At 34.4% G+C, this 21,232-nt stretch overlaps 3 protein-coding genes across 7 annotated transcripts in view; 2 read left to right on the top strand and 1 right to left on the bottom strand.

The window, feature by feature from the left end:
• The window catches only part of LOC131148361 (L-ascorbate oxidase-like), a 40,701-nt gene extending 35,324 nt beyond the window's left edge, over positions 1 to 5,377 (top strand). The window contains exon 5 of the mRNA XM_058098075.1: positions 4,415 to 5,377. Within this exon, the coding sequence (XP_057954058.1) occupies positions 4,415 to 5,377 (963 nt within the window). The remainder of the gene's footprint in view (positions 1 to 4,414) is intronic.
• Positions 5,378 to 15,100: 9,723 nt separating this feature from the next.
• Positions 15,101 to 15,820, bottom strand: LOC131148360 (uncharacterized). Its single transcript, XM_058098074.1, has 2 exons — positions 15,391 to 15,820; positions 15,101 to 15,333 (listed from the first exon to the last, which is right to left on the bottom strand). The coding sequence occupies exons 1-2, from the start codon at positions 15,818 to 15,820 to the stop codon at positions 15,101 to 15,103; spliced, it is 663 nt and encodes a 220-aa protein (XP_057954057.1).
• Positions 15,821 to 19,915: 4,095 nt separating this feature from the next.
• Positions 19,916 to 21,232, top strand: part of LOC131149040 (uncharacterized) — a 47,019-nt gene continuing 45,702 nt past the window's right edge. For 4 of the 5 annotated variants that reach the window (XR_009135113.1, XR_009135115.1, XR_009135114.1 and 1 more), the window contains exons 1-2: positions 19,939 to 20,176; positions 20,260 to 20,351. Coding sequence is in view for 1 of the 5 variants with exons in the window: in XM_058099080.1 (XP_057955063.1) it covers positions 20,091 to 20,176; positions 20,260 to 20,351 (178 nt within the window). In the remaining 4 variants the exon portion in view is untranslated. Of the gene's footprint in view, positions 20,177 to 20,259; positions 20,352 to 21,232 lie in introns of all 5 variants that reach the window. The other variant, XM_058099080.1, reaches the window with a different exon arrangement.

Here is a 21,232-nt window from a genome sequence, read left to right as displayed (position 1 = left end):
AATTTAAGGTGTAATCCCAAGAAAGAGGGTGAATTGAGTATTTTAAAATTTTAATGCGGAAGTTTAATCTATTTTATTTTTCATAAGTGATCTAAATACACTAATCACCACAAAACTATTTTCAGCAAACAACTATACCAATTTTAATATTCCTAAAAATAAAAGAGACTAAACTAATATTCCAATATATAATCAATCACACACTATTGACAATGCTTGCAACGAATTAATATTGATACAAATATTTTTAGCTACACAAAATAGTTTATCCAATGACCTAAATGAATGATGAACAAATACAAAGATCTTAGCAGATTAAATCAAATATATATTTGTTACTACAACATAGTTTGATCAATATAAGTATTTAAATCATTCACAAATCAATATAGCACTTTCATACCATACACAACATTCACAAATCAATATACTTGAAAAGTAAAGGAGATAAGGGAAAGAGTGATACCGATATTTTTTATAAGGTTCGACAATCTTGCCTACGTCCTTGGCTCAAGCATCTTGCTATAAGGATTTCACTAATCCATCTGTTCAATAGGTGGAACACCTCTCTCCTTCAATAGGCAGAAACACATATCTCCTTCAGTAGATGAAGAAACCTCTCAAGCAAGAACAACCCTCTTGCTTGTCAACGATTCACAAACAAAACCATCAGTTTACACAAGGAAATCAAGAACTGGTTTTTGCACAAAGAAATACTCTCTAACTAGACCAGATTCATACATAATAAAATCTGTTATATACTCTCAATAGTATTTGCTAAGAAGCTCAAGAGATTGGCTTAGATTTCTAGGTTTGAAAGCTTAGAACTTTGAAGGATAAAACTAGAAAATCAGTTTCAGCAAGAGTGAACGACGCACACCAAATTTTCAATGTAAAATCAATGTAATCTCTTACTCTAATGCGATTAGGGTTGGCTATAAATAGTTGGGTTTGAATTCTGACCGTTTGCGCAAGTTTTGGTAACAATATATTTCAAAATCGGAAAGATATCTTGCTGTTCGCGAAAGTTATTGTGCACTTCAGTCTACTGAACTGGTAGTTCGATTGCCTGAACCAATTAAAATTATGAATTTCGAAACAGGCAGTAGCCTTTCGGTCAACTAAACTTTGAGTTCGATCACCCAAACTCAACTATGTCTAGAGCTTTACAATGTCAGTAGCTATTCGGTCCATTGAACATGTGGTTTGATCACTCGAACTCTCTGATGCCAAACCAGTTTGTTCATACTCTAGCCTTCGGGCGCCTGAGCTAGCCTTCAGTCGACTAAGCATATGCCTCAGGCGCCCGAACATCCAGAAATTCAATGTTCTTTATATTTTGGTTCCAAAACTGATTTTTAGCCATTAGAATATTGATATTTGGACTTTGTAAAAATATTTTCCAAGTCTTTGAAAAGGTCTCTAGGTTCAATAATTAATCCTAAGAGCTTCATAACAAACATCAATTGAAAAGTACTTACATGAAATCTAGTTTAACAAACTACATAATAAACTAACTAGGTCTTTATATCCTTAAGCTTGACGTTCATCCAAACTTTTCTTCAGTAGTCATTCTTCATTTACTTGTGCTCATCATGGCTTTCCCTTAAAATATCGTTCATTATGCTTTTAAACTTTGATACTTGTAAATACACTTGAAAGCATAATTAGATACCTTGATTTTTCATTATCAAAACAAAATTAATCCTTGTTAGGCTAATAAAAATGTCATTTATTTATGTTGTGAATCATTTTTTAACTACTAAATAAGGATGGTTCTATTACAAAAAATGATAAATCTCAAGGAATCTTTGGCTGTTCTTAGAAACTCAAAGGTGCAATGACATATTTAGAAAACTCAAGAGGTGTCTTTACATTTTACACAAAAAATGATTACTCTAAGCAACCTAAACATGTCTTATTTCAAATAGTCAATCAAATCCTAAGATTTTAGAGTGTTCAATTGAAATTATTTGTTTAAGTCATATTGTTCTATAGCCACTCAAAATTCCAGTAGTTGGTTGGTTGTCCAAAATATAAAATGGTAGACGATGTAACTTAATAATTTCTCTATCCCCCATGGCTCAACTTGTTTGTTCTCAATCAAGTGCATGTCTATGCAGTATGACTATTTAGGCAAGAATAAACTAAGGGTGGTATACATAGGCTTGCTAAAGGTCACGCTAAAGTGTCATGGGAATAGTGAGTCAAGTATAATGATCTTGACCTAATTCTAGTGAAGTATTGTCTCTCTTTTTTTGTCTGTTGGCCTTACAAATCTGCTGGATATATTTGGTTCCAAATCTAAATTTGTAGGTTTGGTAAATCAACACTTGTATTTGTACTTTACAACTTCTTAGTTGCATTCTTATTTGATGTATGGAGTGAAGAAAATTGTAAAATGCGATAAAAATAAACCTTCTTTTTTGGATTAATGTTTTGCAAACAAAAATGAGTTTCTCTTATGCATGTTAAGGTTCAAATAAAATGACAAGTTACATTATTTACAAGCATTAGATTTATTTTAAAGATGAACAAAAATGAGTTTCTCTTTGTTATGCCTGTTTGGGTTCAAATAAATGGTCGATTGCATTATTTACAAGCATTAGATTTCTTATTTTAAAGATGAAAGTTGGGACTAAGCAAACATAAGGTTGCATCTTTAACACCCTACTTAGCCATATATAGTGTGAAATCTTTGCTTGCATATCGAGCTTGCATTTTTATAGGGAAAAATAAACAAAGTGCTGATAAATTTCCTTTCCATTTTGACACACCAAATTATGGATCAGATCTTTTGCACTTGGGCATGGATGTTGTGGTGCCTCAAAGTAATGTGAAGACGGCAACCACGTGTCAATGGTGAAGTAGGCCAAAACTATGTCTAATATTTATAAAGTAAGAATTTGTAGTGGTTTAGAAGTGAATCCTCCAATAAAGATGACCAAATCACGAGTTATTATTTCATTGATCAAGTAAATGCATTGTTGCACATTGCTTGGCACATTGTTGCACATTGCTTGGCTTTCTAGGCCAACAACGCTTAAGTATAATGGCCTCAAGCTAACTCTTGTGATGAATTGTCTTTCTTCTTTGGTACATCACAAAGTTAAGATCTAGTTCATTTTATGGCCAAGATATACCTAATACATAGTCGATGTGGAATAGTCATACAAGTTTCCTTGTCTTATCTATAATTAATGTCTTTGTCAAAGTAACATGCACTTGTGTGTAACCCATATACATGATAGTATAGGATCAATTGAGAAATGCTAAGGATATATGATTGTTTATTAATTAGATATATTAGGCATTATAAATATTAAACAAAATAGGTAAATATCTCTTATGTCTTCTAAAATTATTATAGAGTTCCTAGCATCATATAAATGAATAATCTTTCAAGCAACCAAACACAGTGAAACAGTAATTGTTGTTTAAGCTAATTATTGTCTAGCTAAAAATAATTTATATAACACCAAGACACCATGCGATCTGATCCATCAATCACAGAGTGTTCGATTTGATATAATTATTTCACTTATAAATAAGAAAATAGGTAGGTCGAACTTGTAAGTCCTATACTATGAGAAACTCATTATCACATGTATATTGTTAGACAACATGAATTAGTGGATTTTAAATTTTTACAAGGTTTTTACCCATGTACTTGATGTATTAAAATAAGGTGTATTTGTGTTGATTTGAAGGTAAAATTAAGGGAAATCTCTCTCTCTCTCTCTCTCTCTCTCACACACACTGTTAGACAATATGAATTAGTGGATTTTAAATTTTTACGCTTCCTAAGGTTTTTACCCATGCACTTGATGTATTAAAATAAGGTGTATTTATGTGGAATTGAAAGTAAAATTAAGGAAAATTAAAATCCCTTTTCTCATAAGGTGTATTTCCAGAGTGCCAGCATACTATTTCCCTCTTTTTTTTCGTCTATGTCTTTGCGGGCTGCACCTCTTCATAGTCTTTAACAATATACCTTCCATGCTTGTGGATCTTCTATCCAATTAAACTCCCTTATTTTATCATCATAACTCTTTCGGATCTCTTTTATCTTATCTGTGATAGGTTTTATATCCCTCATCTTTGTAAATAAATAAGATCTTGGCCGTCAGATTGATAACTACTATTTTATCCTAAATAAAAATTAAAATGTAATTTATAATTATCTTCATATTTGACATTCATATTTGGTAGAACCCTAACATATTAAGCTGTTGATTAGACCCACCATTCCAATGATGATGGAATATGGCATAGTCCATTTTTGCCTCTATATAAGAGGCCTAACTAATGTATTCGAATTTCATTATTTTTCAAGTAAAAGAAACTCATTTGATTGACAAACTAACAGCTCCATTCAATCCTTCCTCACTTTGATTTTGTTTATGGGCCACAGAAGCATGAGATGGTAGTGGTAGAAGCTGACGGGAACTATGTGCAACCATTTGCTGTGGAAGACTTGGACATCTACTCTGGAGAAAGCTACTCAGTCCTCTTCACAACTAACCAAGACCCTCGAATGAACTACTGGGTTTCAGTGAGTGTGAGAGGAAGGATGCCCAGTACTGCTCCAGCACTAACCATCCTCAACTACAAGCCAACTCTAGCGTCATCGCTTCCAACATCACCGCCCCCAGTGGCACCCCTCTGGAATGACTACAACCACAGCAAATCATTCTCTAAAAAAATCCTTGCCCTCATGGGCTCCCCCAAGCCTCCAATCCACTCCACCCGTCGGATTATCCTCCTCAACACCCAAAATAAATACGAGGGATACATCAAGTGGGCACTCAACAACGTGTCATTGTCATTACCACCTACACCTTACTTGGGTTCTCTAAAATTTGGTCTAAAAATTGCATTTGATCAACAAAGCCCACCAGACAAGTATCCTAACACTTACGACGTGACGAAGCCGCCAATCAACCCTAATTGCACCATTGGCAGTGGCATTTACAAGCTCGATCTCTATAGCATTGTCGACGTGATACTTCAAAATGCGAATACCTTGGCCGCGGGTGTTAGCGAAATACACCCGTGGCACCTGCATGGGCATGATTTTTGGGTGTTGGGGTATGGAGACGGGAAGTTTTGTGAGAAGGATGTGAAGACCCTAAACCTAGAAGATCCACCACTGAAAAACACTGCACCGGTCTTTCCTTTTGGATGGACAGCTTTAAGGTTTATAGCAAACAACCCAGGGGTGTGGGCCTTTCACTGCCATATGGAGCCTCATTTGCACATGGGTATGGGTGTGATCTTCGCTGAAGGCATCTACTATGTCCGAAACATACCTAACCAAGCTCTTGCTTGTGGTTTAACAGCAGAATTGCTAATGAAAGGCGGTGGCCACAGTTAACCTAGACTAATGGAAATGCATTCAAATCATAATGGGGTACTCTGGTATTTTGTGTTTTAAGATAAATTTTTTTATAAGAAATGTTAAGACTAAGAAATTTATAGTAAGTTTATCAGCCCCAGCACATGTCAGAAAATTATGGTATGTTTATCAGCGCTGCACATGTCATGTACACTTTTGATAAATAAATTTTAGTGATTTATCTCTTCTCTTCTTACACAGATATGCTACACTCACCTTCTAAATATCACTTTTTAATTTACCCACTGTTCTTAAAGAACTGTACTATGTATATGATACAGTGGATAAGAAAAGGTATAATATTTGTTAGGTAAATGTAGCACTACTCTTATTCATGAAGCAAGAATAAACTTATTTTGTGAAACTATTATGTGCCCTAAAATTTAAGCATTCAAGGATAGAAAGGGCATAGTCATCAAGTGTGTAGTACTCTTTTAAGTAAAGGTAGTTAACATAGCAAAAATTTGTTTATAAAAATGCTCATAAAATGTTTAATTAAATTTGATAAAATTTTTGTTCAATTAAAGTGAATTTTAGCAATTTGAAAGGTGCCCAAGAAAGAACACAACATCGAAGAAAGTTATTCGATCTACAAAACAATATAAAAAGGCATGTTTAGGAGATGTGTATAGTTTGAACGGTAATGACATTGGACTTTGGGCTATACAGTAGGAGAACCCATTGACCTCACAAATCCCCTTACCTCAATGCACCTTAAGACTTGAACTTAAGACACTCAGAATGAAAAAAATATATTGGTATAAAAAGAGGCTCAGTGAGACTCAAAAGACAAAAATATTGATGATGGTCCATTCCTCCTCCCCTAATTCAACCCTTCCAGAGCACTCATCCTTCTGCTTTAGCTTCAACATATCTTCATAAAAATAGCACTTGAAATCAAACAATTCCAATTTCATTAAATCATTCCATTCACCAATTTGTCCGAATGTTAATTTTGTTCCAATTACATATTCAAACTAGAAATGAAATGTATTTAGTTCCAAGTTTGATCAATATTGATCTATGCCTTGAAAACATAATTAAAAGCACCACACAAAAAAAAATCCATTTTAGGCTATCTTAACCTCCATCTTTTTTATTAGCATAATATTACCATATCATCTACATATCATAAATGAGAAGTACCACTTTCATAAGTCAACCTCGACCATTATCCGTTTAGAATTTGGGTAGTCCATGTTAAAAGTAAGTTTTGCTATAAAGATGAAGAATTTCCTACTCAATATTTATGAGCTTAAATTTGAGACATTGGATTTAGATTTTTATGAATTTTACAATATACAGTACAAAATTATATGGAGTCCGACCCAAATTCAAAACCAAGGCTAGAAATCCATGATGTTATTTGTCTCTGAAGAATTTCCCCCATACTATATACCCTTCAAAGTGCATATCTTAGCAATACTGAAAAATGCATTTCTTTATGTATGAACTTTTTAAAGTTTTGTAATGAACAATCTAGCTAGGGGTACACCCCACTGTCACATAGACCCTTACTTTGACATGGTTGAAAGTGAGGTCATTATTAAAGGTCTTTGTTACAAATAAATTTCTAAATTCTTACTGGTTGTTGAAATAACTTTTGATTAGGTAATCTTCTCAGTTGAATTAAGACGTACTTGGCCTCATGAAGCGTATAGAGATAGAAATAATTGAGTGATCGAAGCAAGACTTATTTTAATTCTTAAATGCATCGCAAAAAGGAGATGATAGAGAGCTAAAAATACATTTTTAGGATAACTTACCTTCATCTCCCCTCCTTATCTTGTTTTCTCAAGTCCTTGGGTGATTACTTGGGAGTTCTAATTGCTCCCCCAACCTCTACTGAAAGCTTTTTTCTAGGAGGTGACACATTTTCTTGGCAATAACCTTCATGGCTACTAAGATGGTTGCCCTAATGAGCCATCATCATGCAATTTAGGAGGTACATGCTTACCCCTAATATTTTTCATTCCTCTATTTCCCTCCAACATATAATCCAATGCATGCATGCTAAAAGCTAAAATGGTTATGACTAATTTTAGACTTGTTCCTTTCCTCAATACCTTGACATGTTAGACTTAAGTTTTGATGAATTACAAAATTGGTTGATGAACTTGATTGATTACATTTAATGAATATTTATTGTGCTTTAAACCTCCAGTATATGCATTTATAGATGAATTTGTAGATGAATTTATATACAAATTTACAAATGCATTTACATACAAAGTTATACACTCATTTACATATGAACTTATAGATGCACTTACAGGTGAGTTTATAGATGTATTTACAAATGCATTGCAAACTATCCTCCAATTTAAGACATTATCCAATCTGTCTACTAAACTATTGTGATTTAAATTGTTTCTTATGTTTATTTAAATTAATTGATTTCTTAAACAGATGATTGATTCTTGTTGACAAATCCTCTCAATGTTTAAAGTTTAAATTGAAGAATCAATGGAGATATGTCAATGGCTGAAAGTTCCCATATATATATTTAGCTAAAGAATCAACGCTCATTTCATGTGGTTGGATATTCATAACCATTGAACATTTACTACTATGTCTAAAGTTGCTGCATGAGGAAACACATGACCACATCTATAAATATAAGCATGACCAACATGACTAAACAAGAATTGAATTATGTTGATTGAAGAATATCACACTCCCATTCTTTTATTTTACTGTTCATTTGTAATTTTGATTTCATAAGAACATAATGTTGTATTTTTCCTAAGAGGTTAAGTTTTTAACAAAGATTCTCCAAACTCACAGATTTTGATATTCAACTTGTGTGTGTAAGTTAGAAATGACCTTAGAGTCCAATGTTACTTGTTACATAGATTGGGTGTGAACCTTGTGGGACTGGTGTGTCTTGAGTGCTACGACATTGAGATTGGACAAAGGGCCATGTAATATTAGGTTTGTGTTAACCTTAGGGGGTTTTGTTATTCCTGGTGCTAAGGTGCATATTGTTGGTGGTTGTCCAACAATGCTCAGAAGTATCCCCTAGAGATTGTAACACTAAATGTATTAGTGGAAAAACTCAAAACTATTTAGTTTGAGGTGATTGAATGTATCGTTATATAATCTTGTACGTTACTTTTATCTATTATCTATTTTATGTTGATTGTGTGTTTCACTCCTATCATTTTAGCAACCAATTCAGTGCTTTTGTATTAATGGAAAACCCAAACTATTTAGTTTGGGGACTGGGCATAGTTTAGGTGAGTGAACCACTATAAATTACTGGTGTATCAGTCTTATCTTTTCTCTATTTTATGTTGATCGTGTGTTTCACTCCTATCATTTTAGCAACCAATTGAGTGCATGCTTAACTTGAATATTTTATTGAACTCTCTATTGAATGTATCTTATCTGAAAGGTCGAGTTGAATTTTGATGTATCTCTTATAACTTGTGTAAAAATCTAGAAGTTTTAAAATCATCCAATTTACCTCCCCTCTTAGGTACCTAACCGAGCAACATATGGTATTAGAGCAAGGATCTTGTACTAAATATTTTCTATATTGTAGAGTAGATTTACTGGCATCCACGACAAGCCAAAGACATGTTGAAAGACAATCCACAAACCGGCCTCATTTACTTGATGGGTCTAATTATACCTACTAGAAGGCTCGAGCGAAAACCAACATCCAATCCATTGATGCAGGAGTATGGAAAAGGACCAATGATTCCTATGAAAATGGAAAAATAAATACGATGACCTAGTTCCTAAGTCTAAGGATGAATGGAATAAGACTGATTAGAGACATATTTAACTAAATGCCCAATCTCTGAATATATTATGTTGTGCTATAACTCAAGATGAGTATAATAAAGTCTCTGGACTTGACTCTTTAAAAGAAATCTAGAACATATTAGAAGTGCTAGCTACATGAAGGAACCAACTAGGTTAAAGAATTAAAAGTGAACATACTCATGAGTGAGTATGACGTGTTTAGGATGAAAGATGAAGAATCTATAGAAAATATGTATAATCATTTCACAAATATCAACAATCCAATAAAGGGACTAGGTAAGATCTTTCCTATAACCGAAATGGTTTAAAAGGTCATAAGATCTTTACCAAAGAAATGAGAAAGAAAAGGAAATTTATAGCTAAAGTGCAGGACTTAAATTCTTTATCTGTAGATAAATTAATTGACTCACTTATTATACATGATATAACCATGAATATTACTAATGTTTCACCAATGCAAAAGGAAAAGCATAGCTATTAAAGTAGTAGAATCATATAACAACTCTGAAGATGAAGATGATGAAGCTGATTGCAAACACAACAAGATACTTCAAAAGCAAGGGGATCAAAGGAAAACTTCCTCAAAAAGTCTTACAAAGATAACAATTGTCAGCATGTGCGGACTAGAATCCGACCCTTTGATGGGGATGACTATCCACAAATTTGTTTATGTACTTTATGTTGTACTCTATAGGTTCACCAAGTCATCACTAACATTTTTTCTGTCTATGTGTGGTTAATTTCGCCTAATTACTATCAATTAATTGGTCTCTAACTAATTGATAGTATATGTTCTAAAGTAGTGTTCAAGAGTTTAGTTATATGAGGGGAAGGTACTAACACCCCCTACACACACATTGTAGACATCCCATTTTGTCCAGAGTCTTATTTAGCAAAAAGTACAATCTCAAAAAAATGAATAAAAAATAAATACATGAAAAATCAAAATAATAATAATAATAATAATAATAATAATAAAAGACATATTCATCTTGGTGGGCCAATCTCCTAAAGAAGGCACTTGCACACAAATAACAGAAGGAAATTGCAGGTAGCAATAGGTTAATAATATAAATAAATAAAAAATAAAAAATTAACCAATCTGATTTAAATTTGATTGATCAATCATGAGTAATTGGTTGTTCTCCCTATATGGGTGAATATGAATAGGTACTGGCACCAGGGCTTCAAGGCACAAAGAGCGAACTTGGAACACTCTTCCATTTTTCAAAATTCCACCACCTTTCCAAAAAAAAAAAAACGACTTTTTGATTAGATTGTAAATGTTTTCCTTTTATTGTCGATGATGAAGCTCTTGTAACATTTTAAAAAAACTCTTGTTTTTTTGTCAAAGATTCCCATTTAAAAAAAAAAAATTCCATTCTTGGATCCTATATCCAATCGAATATTCTCTTCTTAAAAAATCTGTCCTCTTGATTGATTACAAATTGCAAGTCTTCCCAACTGCCATTAAATGATGGATTTCAATTACGAATTCACTCTTAATCACCATAAATTCCTGATTTCAATCAAGGAATTTTCCACTCAATCACCATTAGATCTCTGATTTCAATAATGGATTTTTAAATCTCTCTCACTATAAATTCTTGATTTCAATTTGGCAAATTTCCACTCAATTACCATTAAATCATTGATTTCAATCATAGATTTTTACATCTCCATCACCATAAATTCTTGATTTCAATCAAGGGATTTTCCACTCACTCCCATTAAATATATAATTTAAATCTTAGATTTAAAATCTCGATCACCATAAATTCTTGATTCCAATAAGTAATTTCATATCAATCACTAGTAAATCTCTTATTTGATTATGAATTTTTAATGTTCATCAACATTAGTCCTTGGTTCTAATAAGTGATTTTCACATCAATCATCTTTCAATTATGGATTTCAAACTTTCACTCAGTAATCCTTGATTCCCATTAATTGATTTTTATATCACTCATTCATTTCATGATTTTAATAACAATTCCAACCATTCCTAATCCCAATTTCAAAAATCATATCAAACCTTTTTCGATTTGATTGCCAATAATATTCAACCTCATCCATTTTTTCAAAAAAAGCGTCAATTCAATCAAATCAAATCCTATTTGGAATTTGATGGCAAACCGAATTTTCCAATATATTTTCCATTTTAAAGTAATTAGGTTATTGAGATCCCAGCATCCTTGAACTCATCAATTACAATCAACCAAAACTTTTTCATCACTTTTCCATTTGTCTTCATTATTTTTATTTTCAAAATTTTGGATTTCCTGAAGCCAATCCTTTTTTCAAATAAGAGTGTATTAGGGTTTCTAATCCTGTTGTTTAGGGCTTTTGGACAATGATATTTCATTCGGTGATCAAAAAAGGGAATTCATTATTTTTTTTTTCTTTTATTTGAATGCGTGCACACACACATATTCCTAGCAGTAGCCCTTCTTAGAGGGTGTCGATAGGGATTATGGTTGAATGATCTTCCTTAAAATGGTTGATCAACCACTTTTTCCAAACATAAATTCTTTAGCTAGGTTCTTTTCCTTCGTTTCCCTTCTAAACAAAGTAATAAAGGTGGTGGCTTCACTTTTTTTAATCATCATATTTTGTAATAAAGTCTTTTTTTTCCTCTTCTTTCTTGTTTAGAGGATCGCCATGCAACTCTCAATCATCAACACTATTGGATAGAATACAGTGTCGATAGATATAGTTATGGGAAGTGAAATTCATAAATGTTTTAGTGGCAATGGAAGATGTAGAAACAATGAAGTGGATGGAAGATGATCATATTGACAACTCAGTGATCACCACATCCTCATTACGTTTAGATAGCATTATTATATAACATGCATTATGTTTTCAAATCATTCCAAAACATCTCATTTGATATATTATTAGAAGTTTTGGAAACCAAGTTACATTGATTTCTTCAATCCCTACCAAATTCTTTTATAAACCAAGTGGATTTGCCTACCAATGACATAGTGATTTATTGTCCATGCTAAAGGTAGTTTTATCCTTTGTAGACCAAGTTGGTTTATACCTATCAAATGTTTTGTTGCCCATGTTTCTGATAGTTCCATTTCTTATAAACTTGGCATTTATGTTCTAATGATGCAGTGATTTGTTATTATGTAAAAAAAGTCTCTTTTTCCTCCCTCTATGGTCCAAGTTCACCTATATGCCTATCAATGATGCAATGGCTTGTTGCCCATGTCTCTAGATATCGATAGTTCATTTTCTTGAAAGACCAAGTTAGTTTGCCTATCAATGATACAATGATTTGGTATCCATGTCAAAGGTAGTTTTAACCTTTGTAGACCAAGTTAGCCCACATCTATTAGTGACACAACAGTTGCTGCCAATGCCTTCCATAGTTTCCCCTCTAGTACACTAGGTCAGTTTACCAATATATCAAAGACATAGTGGTTTGTTACCCATGTATATGATGGTGTTCCTTCTGAAAATAAAGTTGGTTTTTCCTGTCAACCACGTAATGATTTTTTGCATATAAGGTAGTTTTACTTATAGAACAAGTTGGTCTACAACTATTAGCGGCATAGCGATTTGTAGCCAATGTCCCTAACAGTTTCATTTCTTGTGAACTAGGTCAAGTTAGCTACCAAGGATGCGACAGTTTGTTGCCTATATATGTGATAGTTTCCTCTTTATAAATTAGGTTGGTTTTCCTATTGATTACGCAACAGTTTGTTACCTATGCCGACGACATTTTATCCTTTCTAGTAAATCAAGTTGGCCTATAACCTACCAATGGTGTAACGATTTGTTGCCCATGTGTAATAGTAGTGTATTCTTTCATATACCAAGTCAGACAATTATGTGTGATTAGTATGTGATTTGTTATCCACTTCCATGTGTTGACTTTAAGAATCCAATCTGGTTTTGATTATGACAAATCCAAAGTATCTCACTTATGCATCTAGTGTTTGAACAGATTTCTTATTAGAAGGCACGTAGAATCAAGGTACGATCAAAGCCATGAGGAACTAAAAGATCACTTCACCTAGTGTATGGCTTGGCAAAATAAAGAGCAAAGAGTCAAAGACATTTCTATTTTTTTTTTCTTTTTGTATTGTAATTTGCATTTAAGTATTGGTATGTAATAATGCATTCATGCATGATGTGTTGAAACCCGAACCCGATAAATAAAAGCAAATAAATATAAAAGAGAGAAGGAAAACAAAAGAAAAAAGAAGAAATTCATAAGGCAGGACAAAAACCGTAGACTGTTTTTGAGAGCGAAGAAAAACTGTCGACGGTTTTGGGTCAACTGGGCGAGTCAACCACAAAATCGACAACGGTTTTGTAGGAATAAGGGAAACTGGCGCCAGTTTTCTCCTGGGCTACTCTCCTATAAATAGGAATGACCTCATTTTTTCAAGGAAACTCAAAAATCTCTCTTTTGGAGCTCTACTAGGGTTTCATTTATTTTTCACTAAAAGACTCCTACAAGCTCTCTCTTACTCTCGGATCACTCTTTCCTTTCCCGGCTCGTATGATCTCATAGTTTCAGTGGTTCGAAAAGCTAGGGTTTCAGTTTTTCCATCCATTTCGGTTTCTTTTTTAGAATCAAGTAAGGGGATTAAGTTAAGTCAGCTTTTTAATGAATTTAAACCGTACGAAATGTTTTTGGAATAAGTATATTTATGTTTTCAGTTGATCTTTCAAAAACTGACCGTTCAAAAGACCATTTTTCAAACCTAGGATATATGTTATTCTATTTTAAGTACAAATAAATGGTAGGAAGTTTGGTTTATCTTTAAAACTGATGATGCTATGTTTTTCTTGGTTGCCTACGAGCTATGTTTTAAAATACGGGAAATTGTGTGGCAGATGAATGATATGTATGTACTATTTTATAATCAAGGTGAATGTCTGTAAAATACTAGAACTGTTTATGAAAATATAGGGAGTTTTATATATATGATGGTTGCAAGGGCCAAACTATATGTATGATGGCTGCGAGGGCCAAGCTTTATATGATGGCCGTGAGGGCCGAGTTATATATATGATGGTCGTAAGGGCCGAGTTTTATACTATAACAGGTTTTATATGAAATGAGTTGAAATATGGTTTTATATTACTTAAATTGCATGATATGCTTTAGGAACCTTGAGGACCCTTATGTTATGAATACTGTACCATTGCTAGAGGTTCTTTATGTGGCTGTTTGTGCCCACACTATACTGCAAGAGTGGTGTGAGTGGTTTTAGTCGATTAGCCTCAGTAGAGGGTGTACCTTCCCTAGAAGCCCAGACTTTCAAGATGTGGTAGGGCAATTGGAACCACGCAAGCAATTTGCAAATGCCTGCTTAGTCGGAGTAAGACGCGGATGTATGTTTAACTTTGTCTGGGTTGATCACCCCAGGCTTTGTCTAGCCTTCGGGCTATACAACCCTGACCATGGGGATTTATACATGTCGTTTAGTCTTAGGGATTGTCTTTCATGCATACCTATAGATTTATGTAAATGATGTTATGTAATTAATGAACTATTTATATTAGGAATATGAAGCACGTATTTTCAATTGTACCAATACGTACAATGTAAAATAGCTATTTTCGATTAAATGAAGAATGGATGTTTTTTTGTAAGCACTAAATGCATGCTGCCCACACACTAATATTAACTTGATCATCCTTACTAAGGAGTATCTCACCCCAATATACAAATCAACTTTTCAGGAAATAACAAGTATTGTGCTTAGCAGGATCAGAGGGTGAAAGTTAGAATAGTTTCTTTTTGGGAAGATCTGTATGATCTTATGTGTATGTAAATTATGTTGTAAGACTCTGGACTTTAGTTTCTTTTTGAGAAGATCTGTATGATCTTATGTGTATGTAAATTATGTTGTAAGACTCTGGACTTGTATAATGGTTGTATGGACCAAACTACATTACTTAGCCACTCCAGATAGTTGACCTCCTGACGAATTTCGCCCATACTAGTTTCGTTACCTCCTCATCTATCACCTTGACCCGCTCCAACGCAAAGCTCCTCTTCTTTTGCTTTACGGGCTTATGGTTGGGGTCTACCTGCAACCTATGTTCCATGATTGCAGGGTCAATCCCCGGTATATCATCGGCCAACCAGGCAAACACGTCCGCAAATCCGTTTAGTAGTTTACTCAGTTCTGTTTTTAAAGGGTTAGACAAGCGACTTCCGATCTGCACAAACTTCTCCTAATTACCATTTATTGGTATGCGTGTAGGGTTGTCATCCAGCTTGCTAATTTGCAGGTACTCTCCCCTCACCTCAAGGTCTTTAACGATCAAGGTTTCCCTTGCTTTAGTTTTGCTTTGTAAGGTCATCATGTAGCAATTTCGAGCTGTTGCTTGATTTTCCTTGATCATTCCTGTCTCATGTGGGGTAGGGAATTTCATCTTTAGGTGGTAAGTGGATGTTATGGCTCGAGCCGCATTGAGCGATGGGTGGTCCAATATGATGTTGTATACTGATGGTCGATCAACCACCAGGGAATCCGTCAATGAGGTGATTTGCTGTGGGGCCGTCCCTATGGTCACTGGTAGCGTAATTGTTCCCACAGGATGTACTACATCTCCTCCAAACTCGACCACCAGGGTGGAGATTGGTTTGAGGCGTTCCCTACCGATATTCATTCCTTCGAGCACCAACCAAAACATTATGTTGGCCGAGCTTCCATTGTCTATCAGAACGTGCCTCACTTTGTAGTTGGCCACCAGAAGGTATACTACTAGAGTGCCGTCGTAGGGCTATTGTACTCCTTCCTCATCTTCACTACTGAAGGTGATAGCGTCTTCCTGTTTCGATCTTTTGCCATTTGGTTCCTTTTTCTCCGTTAAGAGCACATATTTGGCATGCTTCTTTCAAGCGCCTCCACTGTCACCGCCACTAGCGAAGCCGCCAAAGATCACAGCGATTTATCCAATGATATATTCTTCTTTCTGTTTGGCCTTTTTCTGCTCACGAGCTTCCCCTTGATGATCTCCTTTCTTAACAAACATCGATAGATGACCTTTTTTTATTTTTTATTTTTATCAAGGTCTCAATTTCATTTTTTAGTTGAATACACTCCTCGGTATTGTACCCATGATCCCTATGGAATTGACAGAACTTTGACATGTTCCTTTTATATGAGGGTGTTCGCCTAGGTTCAGTATATGAAATATACTCCTTATTTCTTATGTGCATCAACACATCAGTTCGCTATGCGTTTAAGGGGGTATAAGTTTGAAACTTACTAGTGTGCCCCATAGCTAGAGAGCTGGCCTGCAACGTGCTGTTCTCCTGTCTTTTCCCAGGTCTAGAAGGTTCGCTGATCTCTCTGCTACCCTTCCTTTTCAACTCAATCCGATTTCCTCTTGTATCCATCATCTCTTCCAGGTTGACATATTTTTGTGCTCTTGGCCACTAGCTCTCCTATGTCGGCTGGGGGCTTCTTCCCTAATAAGTATAGGAAATTTCCCGACTGAAGAGCTGTGGTCAAGGTTGCCAACGCCACTCTTATGTCCAGGTTGTGGATCTCTAGGGTTGCAGTGAGGAAGTGATGTATGAACTTTTTAAACGTCTCCAATTCTCCTTGGACCAAGCTCATCAGATGAGCCGAAGTTTTGACAATTCTCCAACTGCTGATGAAATGACAAGTAAACTGTTGCTCCATCTCAGAGAAGGAGTTGATCGATCCAAGCCGTAGGGTTCAGTACCAATCCCTAGAACTACCTTTAAGGGTGGTTGCAAATGCATGACACACCTTGAAGGTGTCCAGATGATCGATCAGGTTAGTCAAGCCCTCATACCTTTCGAAAATCGATATTTTGAATTTGCTGGGGAGTGGGACCTCCATCACTTCTTTGGTGAACGACGGCTCTGAGGATTTTAAAGAGGTTTCCCCGTAAGAGGGGTTGGTTTGACCCTTTTTCATCATTTTCTCTATTTGATCTAATTTTTTTTATCCTCTCCTCTAACTCATTCGATCTTTGCTTATTTACTCCTATGTTGTTCGTGTCTTCCACTTTCTTAGTGAGGTTAGTTTTTTCTTCACTCTCCTTCAGGTTCTCTACTTTCTTAGGTGAGTCAGGGCTAACCTGTTGTTGGCGGGGGACATGTTCGTCCTTACTCTTTTACTGCAAGAGTTGGTTGAACATATCCTCTATCTTCTTCTAGGAGGCCTCCATTCTCCTTTGGAAAGCGAGGAATTCCTCCCTGGTAACCCCTGAATGATCTCCATGTGTGGAATGAATAGAGTGGGGTGATTCTTTACCGGCGGCAGGGCTGGAGCTTGAGCTGTGGGTTGTTGTCATTGTTCGGGAATTGGAGGTTAGAAGTAAGATAAGCACGTGTTAGATGCAATTTCCACAGACGACGCCAACTGTTGTTGGATAAAAATGATTGGGACCTGCGACGTTACTCTTCGACTTCTGATGACCTGAAAAGGATGAAAACAAAGTAGGCTTGGAGGACCCGGGGTGTACTCCGGGGGATCACTCCGATGCCTAAGTAAGGGAACACTTCAAAAAAGTTGAATGCAATAGTAAAGTAGATTAAAAATGACTTACCTTGGCCTTTTGCCCGAGTCCCTACTTATAGTACTTGAAGTTGACCTAAGGATGTATGACCATTCATTGGTGAGTTATAGCACGGGCGTGAATTGCTCTGACTTTAAGGAGCCGATAACAACTGTCTGTGGCGCGGGCATAGATCGTTCTGGCCTGCATGGGGTTGACCCCTTCAGAGCAGCTGTCCATGAGCGATAATGACCCTGATTGCTGCTGCACCTTAATGCTCTTTTATGGCAGATGGACTGATTTGACCCTGATATATATTTAGGGTATATCATCAATATCTTATGTGAAGGCAATCAATATGCATATTATTTGAAAAAAAAAAAAATGAGTTTAGCAAATACTTTTTTGGTGTTGGATGTAATGTATCCCTCCTAGTTGCTTGAGTTTTCTTCCTACAATTGATAAGTCTGAAATTATTTTTATTCAATAGGTTTTGTTTTGGAATTTCACAGTACCAAAGAAGAATAATAATAAATATGTAATGAAATGGCATGATATTTTAGGATTATATATTTCTTATACTAATCAAATATTGAAATCACTTTATTCTTTCACTCTATGCCTATCTTAAAGGACTAACCCTATGTTTGGTTCATGGAATGCCTATTTTTAAGAAGAGAGTTTTAATAGATTGATTGCAATTAGTTATACAAAAAAAAAAAAATTGTTACTATAAAAATAATTAATAATGTAAAACCTTTTTTGACTTCATAATAAGGAATAGAAAAAGAATAACTATTTCAAATTTCACCATAATAATGTTTATTCCTTTCTTATAATATATTGAATGAAATAATTAAAAATATACAAAAAATAGTTACTTCTAACATACACTTTCAACTTTTACATTGTATTCCATCTTATTCTAATGAATAACTATTTTGAATACAAAATGTAATGCAAATTAATGATTGAAATTATTGTTAAAAATTATATAAAAAAATTTAAAATTAGAAATAAAAATGAAAACTTGAAAACTAGCAACTTATTTTTATTAATATTTTCAAAGCTTAAACAAGTTGACAGCTTAATTAAATTCATACAAGTTATTGCACTCAAATCAAATAAAAATTTAAACAGTATGATTAAAATAATTAAAATATAAAGAATTAAAATACAATAACAACAACAAGCTTTAAGTCCTACTAGATAGGACCAGTTACATGAGTCCTTTCCGACCAATTCACCCAATTTAGAACATTTTCCTATATTAGATTAAGGGTTATTAAATCCTTTCTCACTACTTTATTCAAAGTCATTTTAGGTTTACTCCAACCCCTTTTCGTGTTAGAAATACTCACTCCTCTTCACAGGTGTTCCATTAGGCTCGCATTTCAAATGCCCAAACCATCTAAGCTGCCCATTCCTTATCTTATTTTCAATCGGTGCTATACCTAAATTATTGCATATGTGCTTATTTCTTATATACCTAAATTATCGCATAAAAACATAAAAGATTACAAATTAAAAATTATAATAAAAAAATTAATTACCATTATTTTGTTTAAATATCACATATTTAAATTCACTTTTTAGTGTTTTAAAACAACCCTTGTATGCCACTAATGAAAAGTGGAAAAAAATTTGACTATTTTTTTTTAAAAATTTTTTCAGAATTTTTAAAATTATAAATATTTTATTTTAATTATATTTAAATTTTACATGGGTCGTTTAATTTTAATTTTATATAAAAAATTGCGTTAGATGAATGACTTAATTTCTAAATATTTTCATGGTATTAAAGTGTTGTAATAAGAGCAATTGACAATTGACAATTGACATTCACCTACAACTAAAAAGTTATAAAATTTGATTTTCAATTTTTATTACAACAATTAAAGGAAATGATAAAATCAATTATATAATAAAAAAATTAAAATATAAATAAGCACATTATTATAATTTATTTCTCCGCTTTATGATGATAAAAATGTAAATAAAAATAAAAATGGTACTAATTTATTGTGAATATTTTCAATTGATTGGAGGCTCGAGCTAAGATATACAATATTATATAACTTATATTATATTTCACACATTTTTTAAATGGATAAGGAAATAAACGGAACTGTGAAATAAAATAAAAATTATATGATAAATATGCATAAAATTATATAAATTAAGATAATATTTGATAGTATAAATTTTATAATTTAAATTTAAATTTATATACATTCAGAAGTAAAAGGAGTATAGACCTGGGGCCAGTGACGCCTCCTGCAAATCGGCAGTGTGCGTGTGCTCTCCTCCCACTCGCTCTTCCGGTCTTCCCCTGCTTCTGAAAATTTCGAGGAACAGCTGACTGAACATCTGGTAGCCGTTCACCGGGGAAAGCCCTTCAATCATGGTTGAGAGCGACGCTGCCAAGATCAAACCACGACCAATCGTGCGCATAGGGATCTTCCTCGTCTCTCACAGCCTCCTCGTTTGGTACTCTTTCTCTGTTCATCGCATTTTGTGAATTCTCGATTCATATTTGACGGTGATTGCTGTTTCTTCTTATTTGGTTCCAGTGTCGTTTGCTGCACTGCTGGGGTTCTAGCTCTCTTGCTACTTCCCGTTCTTGCCAAGAACACTTACATTTCCGAAAATGCGCTCATGCCAGGTTGGTTAACTTTCCATAAGTTTCTGGGTATCCATTGTTTCTTGAATTTGTTCGAATATATTATCAATATAGCGTGCATATTTTTGCATTAGTTGTTCTTTCTGTTTGATCGATATGAAAACTATGGAATAGAAATGAATTGGAAGTTCCAGTTCTGAGTTAGTTGTTTTGAGCTGGCTTAGAGGAGTCGGAAGCTGGAATAGATGCTTTGCTGGGTTCTAAAGCATGCCAAACTCACCTTAACAAATGCAAATAATTAATTTGGGCCACTTTGCGACTTGCGTTGAAGTCTTAATATCATAACTTTTTTATTTATGACTTTGAACTCTGGAGACTGTTCTTGAGAGGGATGGAGAACTTTTTCCATACAAAAGTAATGGATAGAGAGGGCTCAAAGAGGAAAGCCAGACAATTCCCAAGAAGCTTACGCGTGGATTGTGGGAGATGAAGGTGTTTGATGGTTGAAGAGATTCACTAAACTAGTGAAAATACAAAGTGAGGTGGTTAGAGAGAGGAAATCTTAATTTCTTGTGTTGAAAAGATCCCGATTGAAGAATGATTGGGGGGGGGGGGGGTTAGTGGAAAGGCAAAAGGGCGTGAGTTGTCATCCTCCAATAAGAGAATGACTTGTTACATCTCTATTAATGAAAAGGTAACAAATTATTGAGCAATTCCAATCATGACTCATAGTTAAGATAAGAGAAAATAAAAGGAATCTGTGTTGTGAATGACATGTGGCGAATGGTTGAGCAACTCAGTAAAAGGCTAAGGTGTTTGAACTCCATTTAGTGAACCTTGATTCAAGCCTACCAAGCCAGGACTCTCTAGAACATCCTAGGATTGGCAGAGATTCTGTTGTGTGTCTTTGTGGCCAATCTTGT

This window comes from Malania oleifera, chromosome 2 (genome assembly GCF_029873635.1).
Source record: "Malania oleifera isolate guangnan ecotype guangnan chromosome 2, ASM2987363v1, whole genome shotgun sequence".
Taxonomy (NCBI): Eukaryota; Viridiplantae; Streptophyta; class Magnoliopsida; order Santalales; family Ximeniaceae; genus Malania; species Malania oleifera.
Note: the sequence above shows the minus strand (reverse complement) of the source record. Positions and strands in the feature narration are given on the sequence as shown.